Source organism: Oncorhynchus nerka, linkage group LG11, assembly GCF_034236695.1.
Source record: "Oncorhynchus nerka isolate Pitt River linkage group LG11, Oner_Uvic_2.0, whole genome shotgun sequence".
Lineage (NCBI taxonomy): Eukaryota > Metazoa > Chordata > Actinopteri > Salmoniformes > Salmonidae > Oncorhynchus > Oncorhynchus nerka.
Genome location: NC_088406.1, coordinates 17,016,427 through 17,040,331, shown reverse-complemented (window position 1 = coordinate 17,040,331; position 23,905 = coordinate 17,016,427). Strand labels below are relative to the sequence as shown.

At 38.6% G+C, this 23,905-nt stretch overlaps 1 protein-coding gene across 7 annotated transcripts in view; it reads left to right on the top strand.

The window, feature by feature from the left end:
* The window catches only part of LOC115125746 (arf-GAP with Rho-GAP domain, ANK repeat and PH domain-containing protein 1-like), a 183,461-nt gene that overhangs the window by 35,009 nt on the left and 124,547 nt on the right, over positions 1–23,905 (top strand). For 6 of the 7 annotated variants that reach the window (XM_065024262.1, XM_065024261.1, XM_065024260.1 and 3 more), the window contains exons 3-8: positions 6,869–7,002; positions 13,524–13,651; positions 13,744–13,844; positions 14,169–14,327; positions 14,441–14,510; positions 14,691–14,823. In XM_065024262.1, the coding sequence (XP_064880334.1) occupies positions 6,869–7,002; positions 13,524–13,651; positions 13,744–13,844; positions 14,169–14,327; positions 14,441–14,510; positions 14,691–14,823 (725 nt within the window). The remainder of the gene's footprint in view (positions 1–6,868; positions 7,003–13,523; positions 13,652–13,743; positions 13,845–14,168; positions 14,328–14,440; positions 14,511–14,690; positions 14,824–23,905) is intronic. The other variant, XM_065024259.1, reaches the window with a different exon arrangement.

The following is a 23,905-nucleotide window of genomic DNA, read 5'->3' as shown; positions in this document are numbered from 1 at the left end:
GCTCCTGTTCCTCTTATAGAATATTAACTCAACAGTATTGTGTTGTCCCTGTTCCTCTTATAGAATATTAACTCAACAGTATTGTGTAGTCCCTGTTCCTCTTATATAATATTAACTCAACAGTATTGTGTAGTCCCTGTTCCTCTTATAGAATATTAACTCAACAGTATTGTGTAGTCCCTGTTCCTCTTATAGAATATTAACTCAACAGTATTGTGTAGTCCCTGTTCCTCTTATAGAATATTAACTCAACAGTATTGTGTAGTTCCTGTTCCTCTTATAGAATATTAACTCAACAGTATTGTGGGGCTCCTGTTCCTCTTATAGAATATTAACTCAACAGTATTGTGGGGCTCCTGTTCCTCTTATAGAATATTAACCCAACAGTTTTGTGTAGTCCCTGTTCCTCTTATAGAATATTAACTCTACAGTATTATAGAGCTCCTGTTCCTCTTATAGAATATTAACTCAACAGTATTATAGCGCTCCTGTTCCTCTTATAGAATATTAACTCAATAGTATTGTTGTCCCTGTTCCTCTTATAGAATATTAACTCTACAGTATTATAGCGCTCCTGTTCCTCTTATAGAATATTAACTCAGCAGTATTGTGTTGTCCCTGTTCCTCTTATAGAATATTAACTCAACAGTATTGTGTAGTCCCTGTTCCTCTTATAGAATATTAACTCAACAGTATTGTGTAGTCCCTGTTCCTCTTATAGAATATTAACCCAACAGTATTGTGTTGTCCCTGTTCCTCTTATAGAATATTAACTCAACAGTATTATAGCGCTCCTGTTCCTCTTATAGAATATTAACTCAATAGTATTGTGTAGTCCCTGTTCCTCTTATAGAATATTATCTCAACAGTATTGTGTAGTTCCTGTTCCTCTTATAGAATATTAACTCAACAGTATTGTGTAGTCCCTGTTCCTCTTATAGAATATTATCTCAACAGTATTGTGTAGTCCCTGTTCCTCTTATATAATATTAACTCAACAGTATTGTGTAGTCCCTGTTCCTCTTATAGAATATTAACTCTACAGTATTGTGTTGTCCCTGTTCCTCTTATAGAATATTAACTCAACAGTATTGTGTAGTCCCTGTTCCTCTTATAGAATATTAACTCAACAGTATTGTGTAGTCCCTGTTCCTCTTATTGAATATTAACTCAACAGTATTGTGTTGTCCCTGTTCCTCTTATAGAATATTAACTCAACAGTATTGTGTAGTCCCTGTTCCTCTTATAGAATATTAACCCAACAGTATTGTGTAGTCCCTGTTCCTCTTATAGAATATTAACCCAACAGTATTGTGTAGTCCCTGTTCCTCTTATAGAATATTAACTCAACAGTATTGTGTAGTCCCTGTTCCTCTTATAGAATATTAACTCAACAGTATTGTGTAGTCCCTGTTCCTCTTATAGAATATTAACTCAACAGTATTGTGTAGTCCCTGTTCCTCTTATATAATATTAACTCAACAGTATTGTGGGGCTCCTGTTCCTCTTATAGAATATTAACTCAACAGTATTGTGTAGTCCCTGTTCCTCTTATAGAATATTAACTCAACAGTATTGTGTAGTCCCTGTTCCTCTTATAGAATATTAACTCAACAGTATTGTGGGGCTCCTGTTCCTCTTATAGAATATTAACTCAACAGTATTGTGTTGTCCCTGTTCCTCTTATAGAATATTAACTCAACAGTATTGTGTAGTCCCTGTTCCTCTTATATAATATTAACTCAACAGTATTGTGTAGTCCCTGTTCCTCTTATAGAATATTAACTCAACAGTATTGTGTAGTCCCTGTTCCTCTTATAGAATATTAACTCAACAGTATTGTGTAGTTCCTGTTCCTCTTATAGAATATTAACTCAACAGTATTGTGGGGCTCCTGTTCCTCTTATAGAATATTAACCCAACAGTTTTGTGTATTCCCTGTTCCTCTTATAGAATATTAACTCAACATTATTATAGAGCTCCTGTTCCTCTTATAGAATATTAACTCAACAGTATTATAGCGCTCCTGTTCCTCTTATAGAATATTAACTCAATAGTATTGTTGTCCCTGTTCCTCTTATAGAATATTAACTCAACAGTATTGTGTTGTCCCTGTTCCTCTTATAGAATATTAACTCTACAGTATTATAGTTCCTCTTATAGAATATTAACTCAGCAGTATTGTGTTGTCCCTGTTCCTCTTATAGAATATTAACTCAACAGTATTGTGTAGTCCCTGTTCCTCTTATAGAATATTAACTCAACAGTATTGTGTAGTCCCTGTTCCTCTTATAGAATATTAACCCAACAGTATTGTGTAGTCCCTGTTCCTCTTATAGAATATTAACTCAACAGTATTGTGTTGTCCCTGTTCCTCTTATAGAATATTAACTCAACAGTATTGTGTTGTCCCTGTTCCTCTTATAGAATATTAACTCAACAGTATTGTGTAGTCCCTGTTCCTCTTATAGAATATTAACTCAACAGTATTGTGTAGTCCCTGTTCCTCTTATAGAATATTAACCCAACAGTATTGTGTAGTCCCTGTTCCTCTTATAGAATATTAACTCAACAGTATTGTGTAGTCCCTGTTCCTCTTATAGAATATTAACCCAACAGTATTGTGTAGTCCCTGTTTCTCTTATAAAATATTAACCCAACAGTATTGTGTAGTCCCTGTTCCTCTTATATAATATTAACTCAACAGTATTGTGTAGTCCCTGTTCCTCTTATATAATATTAACAGTATTGTGTAGTCCCTGTTCCTCTTATAGAATATTAACTCAACAGTATTGTGTAGTCCCTGTTCCTCTTATAGAATATTAACTCAACAGTATTGTGTAGTCCCTGTTCCTCTTATATAATATTAACTCAACAGTATTGTGGGGCTCCTGTTCCTCTTATAGAATATTAACTCAACAGTATTGTGTAGTCCCTGTTCCTCTTATAGAATATTAACTCAACAGTATTGTGTAGTCCCTGTTCCTCTTATATAATATTAACTCAACAGTATTGTGTAGTCCCTGTTCCTCTTATAGAATATTAACTCAACAGTATTGTGTAGTCCCTGTTCCTCTTATATAATATTAACTCAACAGTATTGTGGGACTCCTGTTCCTCTTATAGAATATTAACTCAACAGTATTGTGTAGTCCCTGTTCCTCTTATAGAATATTAACTCAACAGTATTGTGTAGTCCCTGTTCCTCTTATAGAATATTAACTCAACAGTATTGTGGGGCTCCTGTTCCTCTTATAGAATATTAACTCAACAGTATTGTGTAGTCCCTGTTCCTCTTATAGAATATTAACTCAACAGTATTGTGTAGTCCCTGTTCCTCTTATAGAATATTAACTCAACAGTATTGTGGGGCTCCTGTTCCTCTTATAGAATATTAACTCAACAGTATTGTGTAGTCCCTGTTCCTCTTATAGAATATTAACTCAACAGTATTGTGTAGTTCCTGTTCCTCTTATAGAATATTAACTCAACAGTATTGTGGGGCTCCTGTTCCTCTTATAGAATATTAACCCAACAGTTTTGTGTAGTCCCTGTTCCTCTTATAGAATATTAACTCAACAGTATTATAGAGCTCCTGTTCCTCTTATAGAATATTAACTCAACAGTATTATAGAGCTCCTGTTCCTCTTATAGAATATTAACTCAATAGTATTGTTGTCCCTGTTCCTCTTATAGAATATTAACTCAACAGTATTGTGTTGTCCCTGTTCCTCTTATAGAATATTAACTCTACAGTATTATAGCGCTCCTGTTCCTCTTATAGAATATTAACTCAACAGTATTGTGTTGTCCCTGTTCCTCTTATAGAATATTAACTCAACAGTATTGTGTTGTCCCTGTTCCTCTTATAGAATATTAACTCAACAGTATTGTGTAGTCCCTGTTCCTCTTATAGAATATTAACTCAACAGTATTGTGTAGTCCCTGTTCCTCTTATAGAATATTAACCCAACAGTATTGTGTAGTCCCTGTTCCTCTTATAGAATATTAACTCAACAGTATTGTGTAGTCACTGTTCCTCTTATAGAATATTAACCCAACAGTATTGTGTAGTCCCTGTTCCTCTTATAGAATATTAACCCAGCAGTATTGTGTAGTCCCTGTTCCTCTTATAGAATATTAACTCAACAGTATTGTGTAGTCCCTGTTCCTCTTATATAATATTAACTCAACAGTATTGTGTAGTCCCTGTTCCTCTTATATAATATTAACTCAACAGTATTGTGGGGCTCCTGTTCCTCTTATAGAATATTAACTCAACAGTATTGTGTAGTCCCTGTTCCTCTTATAGAATATTAACTCAACAGTATTGTGTAGTCCCTGTTCCTCTTATATAATATTAACTCAACAGTATTGTGTAGTCCCTGTTCCTCTTATAGAATATTAACTCAACAGTATTGTGTAGTCCCTGTTCCTCTTATATAATATTAACTCAACAGTATTGTGGGGCTCCTGTTCCTCTTATAGAATATTAACTCAACAGTATTGTGTAGTCCCTGTTCCTCTTATAGAATATTAACTCAACAGTATTGTGGGGCTCCTGTTCCTCTTATAGAATATTAACTCAACAGTATTGTGTAGTCCCTGTTCCTCTTATAGAATATTAACTCAACAGTATTGTGTAGTTCCTGTTCCTCTTATAGAATATTAACTCAACAGTATTGTGGGGCTCCTGTTCCTCTTATAGAATATTAACCCAACAGTTTTGTGTAGTCCCTGTTCCTCTTATAGAATATTAACTCAACAGTATTATAGAGCTCCTGTTCCTCTTATAGAATATTAACTCAACAGTATTATAGCGCTCCTGTTCCTCTTATAGAATATTAACTCTACAGTATTATAGCGCTCCTGTTCCTCTTATAGAATATTAACTCAACAGTATTGTGTTGTCCCTGTTCCTCTTATAGAATATTAACTCAACAGTATTGTGTTGTCCCTGTTCCTCTTATAGAATATTAACTCAACAGTATTGTGTAGTCCCTGTTCCTCTTATATAATATTAACAGTATTGTGTAGTCCCTGTTCCTCTTATAGAATATTAACTCAACAGTATTGTGTAGTCCCTGTTCCTCTTATAGAATATTAACTCAACAGTATTGTGTAGTCCCTGTTCCTCTTATATAATATTAACTCAACAGTATTGTGTAGTCCCTGTTCCTCTTATATAATATTAACAGTATTGTGTAGTCCCTGTTCCTCTTATAGAATATTAACTCAACAGTATTGTGTAGTCCCTGTTCCTCTTATAGAATATTAACTCAACAGTATTGTGTAGTCCCTGTTCCTCTTACAGAATATTAACTCAGCAGTATTGTGTAGTCCCTGTTCCTCTTATAGAATATTAACTCAGCAGTATTGTGTAGTCCCTGTTCCTCTTATAGAATATTAACTCAGCAGTATTGTGTAGTCCCTGTTCCTCTTATAGAATATTAACTCAGCAGTATTGTGTAGTCCCTGTTCCTCTTATAGAATATTAACTCAGCAGTATTGTGTAGTCCCTGTTCCTCTTATAGAATATTAACTCAGCAGTATTGTGTAGTCCCTGTTCCTCTTATAGAATATTAACTCAGCAGTATTGTGTAGTCCCTGTTCCTCTTATAGAATATTAACTCAACAGTATTGTGGGACTCCTGAACCTAAATATCAACAGTACCGACACCCATTTCAGGCCAAGTCAAGCACTGCGTCTTGTACTAACTCTGTGTAACTGAGGGGAGTGGGCAGCAGGAAGAGAAAAGGGGACCATGGTCAGTTATTACAGAATACTATCCAGGCCAGTGTAGCTGTTGCTGAGATGATTTGACATCAGTCTTATGTTAAGACTGGTGATAGATTTGTAGACGTATTCATGTCCCATTGTGTTCTGGGGTGCTGTTATCTGTGTGTGAAGTGAGAGGTGGTTTCAGTGGGTTATATGTGACATGGGTGGAGCTGGACTTCCCTGACAACTCCAACTGAATTCTTCCGCTTCTCTGTCGTTCGCTACAAACTCAGTCTGAGATATTGAAGTCGTTTGTGGTGACGTCAAAATGAGGGGTGTTGCATAAAACATCAGTGATTGGTTCATCTTTAACCAATCAGAGTTTCAAAGCCAATGACACATTTTCAAAATGCTGCTTTACCCACGTGTGTTTTGGCTCTGACCCAACACATCGGTTTCTGGGACCAATCAGACGGTGTAGAATGGATTTCCATTTTAGAAATCATCAGGGAGGTCCTCTGATCCCCAGACTCATTGTAGAGAAGAAACGTCCATGGGCCTAGCCTAGCAGTTGGCGTGAGAAAAGAGTTTGGGTAGCCAGGCAAGAGAGAGACAGAGATAATAATTTTGGGGAGTGTGAGGGTTGTCACAAGGTAACTAAACAAAGCCGTCACCTACAGAGAGATGAACCTGGAGAATAGTCCTTTAAGCAAGCTGGTCCTGGAACTCTGTTTACAAACGCAAACAGGCCCCAGGACAGGAACACAATTAGACCCAAACAAATCATGAGAAAACAAAAATATAATTACTTGACACATTGGAAACAATTAACAAAAAAACAGAGCAAACTAGAATGACATTTCTACACAGTGACAGAATACCTGACCACTGGGACTGACCCAGTTGGCTGTTGGGTTGTGGGTAGAGTTAAGGTTAGGTTGGCTGAAGAGATGGATTATTACAGGACTTCAGCATTCCTTTCTCTCATGGATGAATGTCAGTCTGAGTGAGATACTGGAGAGGAGAGAGCAGAAGAGGAGAGACTGGAGAGGATTCGAGGATGGATAGTCTCACGACTGTTTCCTGTCTTCAAGCAGCCCTTGGTAACAATGGACCCCCCCCCCCCTCTCTCATCCCTCTCTCCAGTGATGCTCCCGTCGATGAGCCGCATACGGACCGAACTCTACCACCCCCGCCTCGGACCAAGGTACCCAATACACCAGTCGACACGCAGCCTGCTCTGCCCATGAGAAGGATCCCCCAGCCACGGCCTGAAATCAGTGAGCACACTAAACCCCTCCCATTCATCCTTAACCCCACCCCTAACTCCCTAACCTCACCTCTCCCTGACTTAGCCCACCTCTTCCTTCGTAACTCCCTAGCTCTACAATCAACAAACTCCTCCACAGCTTCACCCCTAACCCTACAAACTCATCCACAGCTTCACCCCTAACCCTACAAACTCATCCACAGCTTCACCCCTAACCCTACAAACTCATCCACAGCTTCACCCCTAACCCTACAAACTCATCCACAGCTTCACCCCTAACCCTACAAACTCATCCACAGCTTCACCCCTAACCCTACAAACTCATCCACAGCTTCACCTCTAACCCTACAAACTCATCCACAGCTTCACCCCTAACCCTACAAACTCATCCACAGCTTCACCCTTAACCCTACAATCTATAAACTCCTCCACCCTTAACCCTACAATCTACAAACTCCTCCACCCCTAACCCTATAATCTACAAACTCCTCCACCCCTAACCCTACAATCTACAAACTCCTCCACCCTTAACCCTACAATCTATAAACTCCTCCACCCTTAACCCTACAATCTATAAACTCCTCCACCCTACAATCTACAAACTCCTCCACCCTTAACCCTACAATCTATAAACTCCTTCACCCTTAACCCTACAATCTATAAACTCCTTCACCCTTAACCCTACAATCTATAAACTCCTCCACCCTACAATCTATAAACTCCTCCACCCTACAATCTATAAACTCCTCCACCCTACAATCTACAAACTCCTCCACCCTACAATCTATAAACTCCTTCACCCTACAATCTACAAACTCCTCCACCCTTAACCCTACAATCTATAAACTCCTTCACCCTACAATCTATAAACTCCTTCACCCTACAATCTATAAACTCCTTCACCCTACAATCTATAAACTCCTTCACCCTACAATCTATAAACTCCTTCACCCTACAATCTATAAACTCCTTCACCCTACAATCTATAAACTCCTTCACCCTACAATCTATAAACTCCTCCACCCTACAATCTACAAACTCCTCCACCCTACAATCTATAAACTCCTTCACCCTACAATCTACAAACTCCTCCACCCTTAACCCTACAATCTACAAACTCCTCCACCCTTAACCCTACGATCTATAAACTCATTCACCCTACAATCTATAAACTCCTTCACCCTACAATCTATAAACTCCTTCACCCTTAACCCTACAATCTATAAACTCCTTCACCCTACAATCTACAAACTCCTTCACCCTACAATCTACAAACTCCTCCACCTCTAACCCTACAATCTATAAACTCCTCCACCCTTAACCCTACAACCTACAAACTCCTCCACCCTTAACCCTACAACCTACAAACTCCTCCACCCCTAACCCTACAATCTATAAACTCCTCCACCCTTAACCCTACAATCTATAAACTCCTCCACCCTTAACCCTAAAATCTATAAACTCCTTCACTCTACAATCTCCTCCACCCTTAACCCTACAATCTACAAACTCCTCCACCCCTAACCCTACAATCTACAAACTCCTTAACCTCTAACCCTACAATCTACAAACTCATTCACCCTACAATCTACAAACTCCTCCACCCTTAACCCTACAATCTATAAACTCCTTCACCCTACAATCTATAAACACCTCCACCCTTAACCCTATAATCTATAAACTCCTTCACCCTACAATCTACAAACTCCTCCACCCTTAACCCTACAATCTATAAACTCATTCACCCTACAATCTATAAACTCCTCCACCCTACAATCTACAAACTCCTCCACCCTTAACCCTACAATCTATAAACTCATTCACCCTACAATCTATAAACTCCTCCACTCTTAACCCTATAATCTATAAACTCCTCCACCCTACAATCTACAATCTCCTCCACCCTACAATCTATAAACTCCTTCACCCTACAATCTACAAACTCCTTCACCCTACAATCTACAAACTCCTTCACCCTACAATCTACAAACTCCTCCACCCTTAACCCTACAACCTACAAACTCCTCCACCCTTAACCCTACAACCTACAAACTCCTCCACCCTTAACCCTACAATCTTCACACTCCTCCACCTCTTCACCCCTAAGCCTACAATCTACAAACTCCTCCACCCCTAACCCTACAACCTACAAACTCCTCCACCTCTAACTCTACAATCTACAATCTATAAACTCCTTCACCCTACAATCTATAAACTCCTTCACCCTACAATCTATAAACTCCTTCACCCTACAATCTACAAACTCCTTCACCCTACAATATACAAAGTCCTCCACCCTTAACCCTACAATCTACAAACTCCTCCACCCCTAACCCTACAATCTATAAACTCCTTCACCCTACAATCTATAAACTCCTTCACCCTACAATCTATAAACTCCTCCACCCTACAATCTACAAACTCCTCCACCCTACAATCTATAAACTCCTTCACCCTACAATCTACAAACTCCTCCACCCTTAACCCTACGATCTATAAACTCATTCACCCTACGATCTATAAACTCATTCACCCTACAATCTATAAACTCCTTCACCCTACAATCTATAAACTCCTCCACCCTACAATCTATAAACTCCTTCACCCTTAACCCTACAATCTATAAACTCCTTAACCCTACAATCTATAAACTCCTCCACCCTTAACCCTACAATCTATAAACTCCTTCACCCTACAATCTACAAACTCCTTCACCCTACAATCTATGAACTCCTTCACCCTTAACCCTACAATCTATAAACTCCTTAACCCTACAATCTATAAACTCCTCCACCCTTAACCCTACAATCTATAAACTCCTTCACCCTACAATCTACAAACTCCTTCACCCTACAATCTACAAACTCCTTCACCCTACAATCTACAAACTCCTCCACCTCTAACCCTACAATCTATAAACTCCTCCACCCTTAACCCTACAACCTACAAACTCCTCCACCCTTAACCCTACAACCTACAAACTCCTCCACCCCTAACCCTACAATCTATAAACTCCTCCACCTCTAACCCTACAATCTATAAACTCCTCCACCTCTAACCCTACAATCTATAAACTCCTCCACCTCTAACCCTACAATCTATAAACTCCTCCACCCCTAACCCTACAATCTATAAACTCCTCCACCCTTAACCCTACAATCTATAAACTCCTCCACCCTTAACCCTACAATCTACAAACTCCTCCACCCTTAACCCTACAATCTACAAACTCCTCCACCCCTAACCCTACAATCTATAAACTCCTTCACCCTACAATCTACAAACTCCTCCACCCTTAACCCTACAATCTATAAACTCCTCCACCCTTAACCCTACAATCTATAAACTCCTTCACCCTACAATCTACAAACTCCTCCACCCTACAATCTACAAACTCCTTAACCCTACAATCTACAATCTATAAACTCCTTCACCCTACAATCTATAAACTCCTTCACCCTACAATCTACAAACTCCTTCACCCTACAATCTACAAAGTCCTCCACCTCTAACCCTACAATCTATAAACTCCTCCACCCCTAACCCTACAATCTACAAACTCCTCCACCCCTAACCCTACAATCTACAAACTCATTCACCCTACAATCTACAAACTCCTCCACCCTTAACCCTACAATCTATAAACTCCTCCACCCTACAATCTACAAACTCCTCCACCCTACAATCTACAAACTCCTTAACCCTACAATCTACAATCTATAAACTCCTTCACCCTACAATCTATAAACTCCTTCACCCTACAATCTACAAACTCCTTCACCCTACAATCTACAAAGTCCTCCACCTCTAACCCTACAATCTATAAACTCCTCCACCCCTAACCCTACAATCTACAAACTCCTCCACCCCTAACCCTACAATCTACAAACTCATTCACCCTACAATCTACAAACTCCTCCACCCTTAACCCTACAATCTATAAACTCCTCCACCCTACAATCTACAAACTCCTCCACCCTACAATCTACAAACTCCTCCACCCTACAATCTACAAACTCCTCCACCCTACAATCTACAAACTCCTTCACCCTACAATCTATAAACTCTTCCACCCTACAATCTACAAACTCCTTCACCCTACAATCTACAAACTCCTTCACCCTACAATCTACAAACTCCTCCACCCTACATTCTACAAACTCCTCCACCCTTAACCCTACAACCTACAAACTCCTCCACCCTTAACCCTACAACCTACAAACTCCTCCACCCCTAACCCTACAATCTACAATCTATAAACTCTTTCACCCTACAATCTATAAACTCCTTCACCCTACAATCTACAAACTCCTTCACCCTACAATCTACAAAGTCCTCCACCCTTAACCCTACAATCTACAAACTCCTCCACCCCTAACCCTACAATCTATAAACTCCTTCACCTCTAACCCTACAATCTACAAACTCATTCACCCTACAATCTACAAACTCCTCCACCCTTAACCCTACAATCTATAAACTCCTTCACCCTACAATCTATAAACTCCTCCACCCTTAACCCTACAATCTATAAACTCATTCACCCTACAATCTAAACTCCTTCACCCTACAATCTACAAACTCCTCCACCCTACAATCTATAAACTCCTTCACCCTACAATCTACAAACTCCTCCACCCTACAATCTATAAACTCCTCCACCCTACAATCTATAAACTCCTCCACCCTTAACCCTACAATCTACAAACTCCTTCACCCTACAATCTACAAACTCCTTCACCCTACAATCTACAAACTCCTCCACCCTTAACCCTACAACCTACAAACTCCTCCACCCTTAACCCTACAACCTACAAACTCCTCCACCCCTAACCCTACAATCTATAAACTCCTCCACCCTTAACCATACAATCTACAAACTCCTTCACCCTACAATCTACAAACTCCTTCACCCTACAATCTACAAACTCCTCCACCCTTAACCCTACAACCTACAAACTCCTCCACCCTTAACCCTACAACCTACAAACTCCTCCACCCTTAACCCTACAACCTACAAACTCCTCCACCCCTAACCCTACAATCTACAAACTCCTCCACCCTTAACCCTACAACCTACAAACTCCTCCACCCCTAACCCTACAATCTTCACACTCCTCCACCTCTTCACCCCTAAGCCTACAATCTACAAACTCCTCCACCCCTAACCCTACAACCTACAAACTCCTCCACCCCTAACTCTACAATCTACAAACTCCTCCACCCCTAACCTTACAATCTACAAACTCCTCCACCCCTAACCCTACAACCTACAAACTCCTCCACCCCTAACCCTACAACCTACAAACTCCCCTAACCCTGTAATCTCCTCCACCCTAACCCTGTAATCTCCTCCACCCCTAACCCTGTAATCTCCTCCACCCCTAACCCTGTAATCTTCACCACCCCTAACCCTATAATCTCCTCCACCCCTAACCCTGTAATCTCCCCACCCCTAACCCTGTAATCTCCCCACCCCTAACCCTGTAATCTCCTCCACCCCTAACCCTGTAATCTCCTCCACCCCTAACCCTGTAATCTCCACCACCCCTAACCCTGTAATCTCCACCACCCCTAACCCTGTAATCTCCTCCACCCCTAACCCTGTAATCTCCTCCACCCCTAATCCTGTAATCTCCTCCACCCCTAACCCTGTAATCTCCCCCACCCCTAATCCTGTAATCTTGATCAAGTTACATGTTGTTTCTGACTTTGTCTACTAGTGGAATGATGGCAAGGTGTGGACAGAGAGAGACTGATATACAGTAACTGTTGTCTTGTTGTTAGATAGCAGATGCTGTTGATTCTCTTTTTTCAAACAGAGCCTTCTGATGCTGCTGAACCTGTCCTGTACTGTCTCAGGGGCTGTGGCTGTAGCTCAGAAGTGATCTCTGAACTCTCACATCTTCTTCTCTTTTCTATCTCCCTTTCTCTGTGTCTGTTTGTCTGTCTCTGTCTCGGTGTCTCTGCCTCTCTCTGTCTCCGTGTCTGTTTCTTTCTCTCTCTGTCTCGGTGTCTTTCTGTCTCTGTGTTTGTTTCTCTGTCTGTCTCTCTCTGTCTATCTCCGTGTCTGTTTCTTTGTCTCTGTCTCGGTGTCTCTCTGCCTCTCTCTGTCTCCGTGTCTGTTTCTTTCTCTCTCTGTCTCGGTGTCTTTCTGTCTCTGTGTTTGTTTCTCTGTCTGTCTCTCTCTGTCTCTGTCTATCTCCGTGTCTGTTTCTTTGTCTCTGTCTCGGTGTCTCTCTGCCTCTCTCTGTCTCCGTGTCTGTTTCTTTCTTTCTCTCTCTGTCTCGGTGTCTTTCTGTCTCTGTGTTTGTTTCTCTGTCTGTCTCTCTCTGTCTCTGTCTATCTCCGTGTCTGTTTCTTTGTCTCTGTTTCGGTGTCTCTCTGCCTCTCTCTGTCTCCGTGTCTGTTTCTTTTTCTCTCTGTCTCGGTGTCTTTCTGTCTCTGTGTTTGTTTCTCTGTTTGTCTCTCTCTGCCTCTCTCTGTCTCCGTGTCTGTTTCTTTGTCTCTCTGTCTCTGTGTCTCTCTCAGGGTCAGGTGACAGTTCAGATGACTATGAAGATCCAGACCAAGTCTTCCCCAAGCCCCAGGCTGTGAACATGGCAGAAGATCCAGACCAAATCTACTCCAAGCTCCAGTCTGTGAACATGGCAGACAGAGTAAGAGTGTGTGTGTGTACTGTGAGTATGTACTAGAGTGCTGTAATGTTATTGTGTTTCTGTGTGTCAGTGACTGCTGTGTTGTCCAATAGGATGTGTTCCTGCCAGTGCCGGGGTGGGGGAAGGGACGGTACAACTCTCTCTGCAGCGACGATGAACTATTGGATGATGACAATGAGCCAATCAGCAGCCAGTGAGTCTCCCCTGACCCCTGACCTCTGGTGACATCTTTGTTCCTGTAGCGAGAGAGGGAATAACTCTTTCTTTGCTCTCTCTCTCTCTCTCTCTCTCTCTCTCTCTCTCTCTCCTCCTTTCTCTCTCTCTCGCCTGCTTTCTCTCTCTCTCGCCTGCTTTTTCTCTCTCGCCTGCTTTCTCTCTCATTATCCCTTTCTCACTCTTACTCTCTCACTCTCCTGCTTTCTCACTTTCTCTTGCTTTCTCTCTCGCCTGCTTTCTCTCTCATTATCCCTTTCTCACTCTTACTCTCTCACTCTCCTGCTTTCTCACTTTCTCTCAGTCGGAGCTCATGGCAGGACTATGGTCTGAGTACGCTCCAGGGTAGTGTCTACCTGCCGGTCAGAGGCAGGGTCCTTGCCCCGCCCCCTAGAGATGGCCCCTCCCCTGAACCCTGCCCTGTTCTAAAGATTGGTTGGCTGGATAAGAACCCAACCCAGGGGTACATCACACACACACACACACACACACACACACACACACACACACACACACACACACACACACACACACACATCCAGTATATGACCCCTAACTGTGTGTATGTGTGTGCAGGTCTCTGTACTACCAGAGGAGATGGGTGAAGCTGGATGTTGACTACCTGAGATACTTTGACAACGACAAGGTGCGGTAGCCATCAGTTGGCCGTCTACACATTCCTGTTAGTCTATACATTAACTAGGTCAGGATGTTAGAGTGGATTAGTGTTTCTCAGTATTGTGGTTTCTCTGTTGATTGTGTGTGTGTGTATGTGTGTGTGTGAGAGAGAGAGCGGTCCTATGAGTCATGGTGTGTTGTGTTGCAGGAGGTATACTCTAAGAGGATCATACCAACGGCTGCCATTACGGGGGTGACCAACGTGGGGGAGCAGAAGTTTGAGGTGGTCACAGCCAACCGAACCTTTCTCTTCAAAGCCGAGAGCGACTGTGAGTCCGTGTGTGTGTACATCCTTTGTTGCTCTTCTCTGGTTGTCAGCCCAGAATCCTTGACCACAAGTAAACACAGCAACATGGTTTGATCCATGGTTGAATACACAGGGCTTTAGGTCCCTCAGTGTGCTCTTCTCTTCTAATATTAGTCAGGTAATAAGTATTATACTGTGTGTGTTTCTTTATAGAGCCATGTGGTGGTTGTGTAACAGAGAGATGAGAAACAGCTAGTTCTCATCAGGCCTGAAAATTACAGCCTGGTCCGAAATCACAGAAATGTAATGAGCCCCGAACCCCGATTTCTAGAAAACATTATATTGATTTAAACTAGTATGGAGAACAATGCGACTGGCGGAGGAGGGTCGCAGCTGAGTGAGGAGACGAGGAAACCGTCCTGGTCTTAGAGGAGTGAGGACAGAGGAAAACTTAAACTTAAGTAGGCTAATGCAATTGAAGCCATGTATCATATTGTTGCTCCCAAAGTCCTATCAATAATAATGAAAGAAATGGTCAACTAGATGATCACATCAGCACCGTTTAGATGATTCGAGTGTGGGGGACTCGTCTTGATAAATCAATCAATGTCAATTGGTTTTCACTGATTCTCCGTTTGGATATTTGGTAACAATTAGGCTGGGGGAAATGTTAACTAAGTTAATTAAGGTAGGGGCTAATGATCATATTTCTTCTAGTTTTCTAATAGATTAGCTGATAACAGTTTGCTAGCATGTTATGTAGCTTAACAAGTGGATTTTGCTTATCACCCTCGTAGTAGCCTGAACTAGCAGACGATATTGCCACTCCTATTTGCTACATCTTCAATTTAAGCCTACTAGAAAGTATGTACCCTCGGGCCTGGAGGGAAGCTAAAGTCATTTCCCTACTTAAGAATAGTACATCTCCCTTTACTGGCTCAAATAGCAGACGAATCAGCCTGTTACCAACCCTTAATACACTTCTGGGAAAAAATGGTGTCTGACCATATACAATGCTATTTCACAGTAAAGAAATTGATCCGTGTGTGTGATCAGAACAGTTTGCTAGCGTGTTATGTAGCTTCACTCTCGTAGTAGCCTGGGCAACTCCAAACCTAAATGTGATTTTGTTTCACCAAATCTCCCGTCTGTATATTTGGTTAATTTATTTCTGTCTGGGCCAATAAGTGGAGGTGGTATATGTCATTTATTAGTTTACTCATCTATCACTGATCAGAAACATTTAGCATGTAATAATGTAACCTAAATCAAGTGTATTACATATAGTCAAATTCATGCTGCTTTATTGGCATGAAAAACATTGTCAATATTGACAAAGCAACAATGTATACAATATACATTGTAATAAAATTACAAATAACATAAAATGGTAATAAATAATAATACAAAATGAAATACAAAAATAACAATAAAATGGTAACAGTCAACAGTAGAAATATAATAAATATAAAAAGCTAAACATGGAAAATGAAACTATAACTAACTTATAACTGTCATCCTCACCATTACATCAGTACTACAACTACCATCATCATTACTACTACCATCATCATTACTACTACTACCATCATCATTACAACTACCATCATCATTACTACTACCATCATCATTACAACTACCATCATCATTACAACTACCATCAGCATTACAACTACTACCATCATCATTACTACTACTACCATCATCATCACAACTACCATCATCATCACAACTACCATCATCATTACTACTACCATCATCATTACAACTACCATCATCATTACTACAACTACCATCATCATCACCACTACCATCATCATCACAACTACATCATCATTCACAGCTACCATCATCATTACTACTACCATCATCATTACAACTACCATCATCATTACAACTACCATCATCATTACAGCTACCATCATCATTACAACTACCATCATCATTACAGCTACCATCATCATTACAACTACCATCATCATTACAACTACTACCATCATCATTACAGTTACCATCATCATTACAACTACCATCATCATTACAGCTACCATCATCATTACAACTACCATCACCATTACAACTACCATCATCATTACAACTACCATCATCATTACAACTACCATCATCATTACAACTACCATCATCATTACAGCTACCATCATCATTACAACTACCATCATCATTACAGCTACCATCATCATTACAACTACCATCATCATTACTACTACCATCATCATTACTACTACCATCATCATTACAACTACCATCATCATTACAACTACTACCATCATCATTACAGTTACCATCATCATTACAACTACCATCATCATTACAACTACCATCATCATTACAACTACCATCATCATTACAACTACCATCATCATTACAGTTACCATCATCATTACAACTACCATCATCATTACAACTACCATCATCATTACTACTACCATCATCATTACAGTTACCATCATCATTACAACTACTACCATCAGCATTACAGTTACCATCATCATTACAACTACCATCATCATTACTACTACCATCATCATTACAACTACCATCATCATTACAGCTACCATCATCATTACAACTACCATCATCATTACAACTACCATCATCATTACAACTACCATCATCATTACAACTACCATCATCATTACAACTACCATCATCATTACTACTACCATCATCATTACAACTACCATCATCATTACAACTACCATCATCATTACTACTACCATCATCATTACTACTACCATCATCATTACAACTACCATCATCATTACAACTACCATCATCATTACAACTACCATCATCAACTACCATCATCATTACATCACTACTACCATCATCATTACAACTACCATCCACTACCATCATCATTCTACCATCATACTACCATCATCATTACAACTACCATCATCATTACAACTACCATCATCATTACAACTACCATCATCATTACACTACTACCATCATCATTACACATTACTACCATCATCATTACATCATTACTACCATCATCATTCATCATTACAACTACCATCATCATTACAACTACCATCATCATTACAACTACCATCATCATTACAACTACCATCATCATTACAACTACCATCATCATTACAACTACCATCATCATTACTACTACCATCATCATACACTACCATCATCATTTACAACTACCATCATCATTACACTACTACCATCATCATTACAACTACCATCATCATTACTACTACCATCATCATTACAACTACTACAACTACCATCATCATTACAACTACTACCATCATCATTCATCAACTACTACCATCATCATTACAACTACCATCATCATTACAACAACCATCATCATTACAACAACCATCATCATTACAACTACCATCATCATTACAACTACTACCATCATCATTACAACTACTACCATCATCATTACAGTTACCATCATCATTACAACTACCATCATCATTACAACTACCATCATCATTACAGTTACCATCATCATTACAGTTACCATCATCATTACAGTTACCATCATCATTACAACTACCATCATCATTACAACTACCATCATCATTACTACTACCATCATCATTACAGTTACCATCATCATTACAATTACCATCATCATTACAGTTACCATCATCATTACAACTACCATCATCATTACTACTACCATCATCATTACACAACTACCATCATCATTACCATCATCATTACTACCATCATCATTACAACTACCATCATCATTACAACTACCATCATCATTACAACTACCATCATCATTACAACTACCATCATCATTACAACTACCATCATCATTACAACTACCATCATCATTACAACTACCATCATCATTACTACTACCATCATCATTCATCATTACTACTACCATCATCATTACAACTACCATCATCATTACAACTACCATCATCATTACAACTACCATCATCATTACAACTACCATCATCATTACAACTACATCATCATCATACTACATCATCATTACTACCATCATCATTCACTACTACTACCATCATCATTACAACTACCATCATCATTACTACTACCATCATCTACCATCCATCATCATTACAACTACCATCATCATTACAACTACCATCATCATTACAACTACTACCATCATCATTACAACTACCATCATCATTACTACTACCATCATCAATACTACTACTACCATCATCATTACTACTACTACCATCATCATTACTACTACTACCATCATCATTACTACTACTACCATCATCATTACTACTACCATCATCATTACTACTACTACCATCATCATTACAACTACCATCATCATTACAACTACCATCATCATTACATCATCATTACAACTACCATCATCATTACAGTTACCATCATCATTACAACTACCATCATCATTACAACTACCATCATCATTACAACTACCATCATCATTACTACTACCATCATCATTACAACTACCATCATCATTACAACTACCATCATCATTACAACTACTACCATCATCATTACAACTACCATCATCATTACAACTACTACCATCATCATTACAACTACCATCACCATCATCATTACAACTACCATCATCATTACAACTACTACCATCATCATTACAACTACCATCATCATTACAGTTACCATCATCATTACAGTTACCATCATCATTACAACTACCATCATCATTACAACTACCATCATCATTACAGTTACCATCATCATTACAACTACCATCATCATTACAACTACCATCATCATTACTACTACTACCATCATCATTACAGTTACCATCATCATTACAACTACTACCATCATCATTACAACTACTACCATCATCATTACAACTACCATCATCATTACAGTTACCATCATCATTACAGTTACCATCATCATTACAACTACCATCATCATTACAGTTACCATCATCATTACAACTACTACCATCATCATTACAGTTACCATCATCATTACAGTTACCATCATCATTACAACTACCATCATCATTACAGTTACCATCATCATTACAACTACCATCATCATTACTACTACCATCATCATTACTACTACTACCATCATCATTACAGTTACCATCATCATTTACCATCATCATTACACTACTACCATCATCATTACAACTACTACCATCACTACCATCATCATTACAACTACCATCATCATTACAACTACCATCATCATTACAACTACCATCATCATTACTACTACCATCATCATTACAACTACCATCATCATTACAACTACCATCATCATTACAACTACCATCATCATTACAACTACCATCATCATTACAACTACCATCATCATTACAACTACCATCATCATTACTACTACTACCATCATCATTACAACTACCATCATCATTACAACTACCATCATCATTACAACTACCATCATCATTACAACTACCATCATCATTACAACTACTACCATCATCATTACAACTACCATCATCATTACAGTTACCATCATCATTACAACTACCATCATCATTCAACTACCATCATCATTACAACTACCATCATCATTACAACTACCATCATCATTACTACCATCATCATTACAGTTACCATCATCATTACAACTACCATCATCATTACTACTACCATCATCATTTACCATCAACTACCATCATCATTACAACTACCATCATCATTACTACCATCATTCATTACAGTTACCATCATCATTACAACTACCATCATCATTACTACTACCATCATCATTACAACTACCATCATCATTACAACTACCATCATCATTACAACTACCATCATCATTACAACTACCATCATCATTACAGTTACCATCATCATTACACTACTACCATCATCATTACACTACCATCATCATTACATTACCATCATCATTACAACTACCATCATCATTACAACTACCATCATCATTACAACTACCATCATCATTACAACTACCATCATCATTATTACATCAGTTACCATCATCATTACAACTACCATCATCATTACAACTACCATCATCATTACAACTACCATCATCATTACAACTACCATCATCATTACAACTACCATCATCATTACAACTACCATCATCATTACAGTTACCATCATCATTACAACTACCATCATCATTACAACTACCATCATCATTACAACTACCATCATCATTACAACTACCATCATCATTACAGTTACCATCATCATTACAACTACCATCATCATTACAACTACCATCATCATTACAACTACCATCATCATTACAACTACCATCATCATTACAGTTACCATCATCATTACAGTTACCATCATCATTACAACTACCATCATCATTACAGTTACCATCATCATTACAGTTACCATCATCATTACAACTACTACCATCATCATTACAGTTACCATCATCATTACAGTTACCATCATCATTACAGTTACCATCATCATTACAACTACCATCATCATTACAGTTACCATCATCATTACAGTTACCATCATCATTACAACTACCATCATCATTACAGTTACCATCATCATTACACTACTACCATCATCATTACACTACTACCATCATCATTACAGTTACCATCATCATTACAGTTACCATCATCATTACTACTACTACCATCATCATTACTACTACTACCATCATCATTACTACTACTACCATCATTACAACTACTACCATCATCATTACAACTACCATCATCATTACAACTACCATCATCATTACAACTACCATCATCATTACAACTACCATCATCATTACAACTACCATCATCATTACAACTACCATCATCATTACAACTACCATCATCATTACAACTACCATCATCATTACAACTACTACCATCATCATTACAACTACCATCATCATTACAACTACTACCATCATCATTACAGTTACATCATCATCATTACTACCTACCATCATCATTACAACTACCATCATCATCATTACAGTTACCATCATCATTACAACTACCATCATCATTACACTACTACCATCATCATTACAACTACTACCATCATCATTACAACTACCATCATCATTACAACTACCATCATCATTACAACTACCATCATCATTACAACTACCATCATCATTACAACTACCATCATCATTACAACTACCATCATCATTACAACTACCATCATCATTACAACTACCATCATCATTACAACTACCATCATCATTACAACTACCATCATCATTACAACTACCATCATCATTACACTACCATCATCATTACAACTACCATCATCATTACAACTACCATCATCATTACAGTTACCATCATCATTACAACTACCATCATCATTACAACTACCATCATCATTACAACTACCATCATCATTACAACTACTACCATCATCATTACAACTACCATCATCATTACTACTACCATCATCATTACAGTTACCATCATCATTACAACTACCATCATCATCATCATCATTACAACTACCATCATCATTCATACCATCATCATTACAACTACTACCATCATCATTACAGTTACTACCATCATCATTACAACTACCATCATCATTACAGTTACCATCATCATTACAGTACTACCATCATCATTCACAACTACCATCATCATTACAACTACCATCATCATTACAACTACCATCATCATCATTACTACTACCATCATCATTACAACTACTACCATCATCATTACAACTACCATCATCATTACAGTTACCATCATCATTACAACTACCATCATCATTACACTACTACCATCATCATTACAACTACCATCATCATTACAACTACCATCATCATTACAACTACTACCATCATCATTACAACTACCATCATCATTACAACTACCATCATCATTACTACTACCATCATCATTACAACTACCATCATCATTACAACTACCATCATCATTACAACTACCATCATCATTACACTACTATCCATCATCATTACAACTACCTACTCATCATTATTAACTACCATCATCATTACAACTACCATCATCATTACAACTACCATCATCATTACTACTACCATCATCATTACAACTACCATCATCACCATCATCATTACAACTACCATCATCATTACAACTACCATCATCATTACACTACTACCATCATCATTACAACTACCATCATCATTACAACTACTACCATCATCATCACAACTACTACCATCATCATTACTACTACTACCATCAGCATTACAACTACTACCATCATCATTACAACTACCATCATCATTACTACTACTACTACCATCATCATTACAACTACCATCATCATCACTACTACCATCATCATTACAACTACCATCATCATTTACTACCATCATCATTACTACTACCATCATCATTACTACCATCATCATTACAGCTACCATCATCATTACACTACTACCATCATCATTACAACTACCATCATCATTACAACTACCATCATCATTACTACTACCATCATCATTACACTACTACCATCATCATTACTACTACCATCATCATTACAACTACTACCATCATCATTACAACTACCATCATCATTACAACTACCATCATCATTACAACTACCATCATCATTACAACTACCATCATCATTACTACTACTACCATCATCATCATTACTACTACCATCATCATTACAACTACCATCATCATTACAACTACTACCATCATCATTACAACTACTACCATCATCATTACAACTACCATCATCATTACAACTACCATCATCATTACAACTACCATCATCATTACACTACTACCATCATCATTACAACTACCATCATCATTACTACTACCATCATCATTACAACTACCATCATCATTACAACTACCATCATCATTACACTACTACCATCATCATTACTACTACCATCATCATTACAACTACCATCATCATTACAACTACCATCATCATTACTACTACCATCATCATTACACTACCATCATCATTACCATCATCATTACATCATTACTACCATCACTACCATCATCATTACAACTACCATCATCATTACAACTACCATCATCATTACAACTACCATCATCATTACAACTACATCATCACCATCATCATTACAACTACCATCATCATTACTACTACCATCATCATTACAAC